The sequence below is a fragment of the Sorghum bicolor genome, chromosome 8 (assembly GCF_000003195.3).
Source record: "Sorghum bicolor cultivar BTx623 chromosome 8, Sorghum_bicolor_NCBIv3, whole genome shotgun sequence".
In the NCBI taxonomy this organism is placed as follows: domain Eukaryota; kingdom Viridiplantae; phylum Streptophyta; class Magnoliopsida; order Poales; family Poaceae; genus Sorghum; species Sorghum bicolor.
This window is the reverse complement of record NC_012877.2, coordinates 2,685,062-2,687,080: the sequence shown is the minus strand read 5'-3', so window position 1 is coordinate 2,687,080 and position 2,019 is coordinate 2,685,062. Positions and strand designations below refer to the sequence as shown.

General features: G+C 51.3%; 1 protein-coding gene across 1 annotated transcript; it reads left to right on the top strand.

Moving 5' to 3' along the window:
• On the top strand, nt 1,238–1,726 carry LOC8067179 (RING-H2 finger protein ATL74). The gene has a single exon (XM_002442726.2). The coding sequence runs from the start codon at nt 1,238–1,240 to the stop codon at nt 1,724–1,726; it is 489 nt and encodes a 162-aa protein (XP_002442771.2).

Here is a 2,019-nt window from a genome sequence, read left to right as displayed (position 1 = left end):
AGTACCACACTGCATGTTCACAAACATAACCCAACCTTAAATAGGCAGTCCTCAACCCCTCACTCGCCGAGCAAGTAGCGATTGCTTGTAACCCGAGCGGAGGCAATAAGGTGGTGTGGATGCCAAGTGTTGCGGATGGGCCTGGGTCTAGTGGCACAATTTGTGGCCTGCCCGTTCCACCTAAAGTGGTGGGTATTGCGGCTGCGAATACCACTCGCTTCCAACGGTGGAAGGATAACGGGTCACTGCACTCTAGGCCCACTTAGGACCCATCTGTCCTCTTTGGAAGACCATCATTCTTTTTGCCTTTTTCTTTATTATATCTAGTTTTGGGCCTACGTAGCCAAGTCTCACCAAAAAAAGTCTCAGTCCACCTGGTTAACCTTCCATTGCAAAAAACATATTTGGTTGTATATTTAGGTCTTCTTTGGAAGGGCTCCTCTGGAAGAGCTAGAGCCACTTAAGAGGAGGCACAATTTATGGTTCCTCCAAAACAGCATTTTGCTCCTCCTTTTTCCAATAAAAAATGGCTCCAACCATTGTAAAAGGTCTCATTACCCTTCTACACTAAATCAAAGAAAAAAAAGTTTTTTAGCGGAGGCGATTGAAAGCGATTCCAACCATTGTAAAAGGTCTCATTATAGTATCATCTAATCGTTTTACTAATGTAGTAAGATAGACAGATAGTTACTTAAGAGGAAGAGAGAGTAAGAATCACAGAAACTACCATATCTCCACGAGAATCAAGATATAAAGGAATATAATTGGTAGCGAATGAAGAGAAAATGTATGTGATTGGATTTTTTTTTTTTTTGAGTGCGGCCCTTTGAAGCCCGATACCTCGTACCCTCGTGGCAATCGCTTCGATTTCGATCGATCCCATGCCAATACACGCATGATCAAACACAAATATATCAACAAACAGATCGATGGATGGATGGATGGATGCCAAGCACGATTACACACGACATCTCGTTCCTCCTTCCTCACAACCACACTATACAATCAATCATCCGTGCAACAACCACCTCAGGTACGGTGCACTGCAGACTGCAGAGCGATTTTGAGCTTGATCTCGTCGGCATGCGCATGCTCATCGACGACAGCCTCGCCGGCGGCGTCGACCAAGGATCGTCCGCCGCACCGGACACGGCGCCGCCGCTGCTGGAGCTGGACACGGCATTGTCGTCGGGGTTGACCGTGGCGGCGAGCCAGGGCCAGCTGACGCCCGATAACGATGGAAGGATCAGCAGTACTACCACACGGCCGGCCTCGTCGTCGACGCGCACACACCGGCATCATCCTGGCCGCGGTGCTCTGCGTGCTCGTCGGCGTGCTCAGTCTCCACCCCCTGCTCAGGTGCGAGCTCCACTACTGCGGCCGCCGCAGCAGCGCCCTCGGCCTCGGCGGCGCCGACCCGCACCCGCCCGCCGGAGGAGCCGGGCTGAAGAAGAGTGTGCTCAGGAAGATGCCCGTGGCGGTGTACGGCGCCGAGTGCGCCATCTGCCTCGGCGAGTTCGCGGACGGGGACGCCGTGCGCTTGCTCCCCAGGTGCCGCCATGGCTTCCACGTCCACTGCATCGACACGTGGCTGTCCGCGCACTCGTCCTGCCCGATATGCCGGGACTCGCTCCTCGACGACGAGGGTGCCATGCCAGTGCCACTGCCGCCGCCGGCGAGGAGACGGCGGCGTGGGTGTCTCCTTCGGTCACTGCTGGCGTGTTAATTCTTGCATGGGAGTAATAGTAAGGTGTTCCAGTGCGAAATAGGTGGTGCCTAGTTGCCTACTGCCAAGGTTCCAAGTTACAAAATCTTTGTTATATTTTAGAAACAAAAAAGAGTAAATTATGTTTCAGATTTTAAAATAAACACGTACGGCTGTGTACCGCATAAGTGCAGTGTCTTTGTCTGGTTATTTGTAGTTTCTTTTGCCTTTTTCATGACTTCTAAATTCTATACGGAGGGAGTACAGGTTTCGTTGATAAAGACTCCGTTGACGGTTTTACAGTTGAGGAATAA

Coding starts and splice junctions, on each gene's coding strand:
- LOC8067179 (XM_002442726.2), top strand. CDS start 1,238: ATGGAAGGATCAGCAGTACTACCACACGGCCGGCCTCGTCGTCGACGC.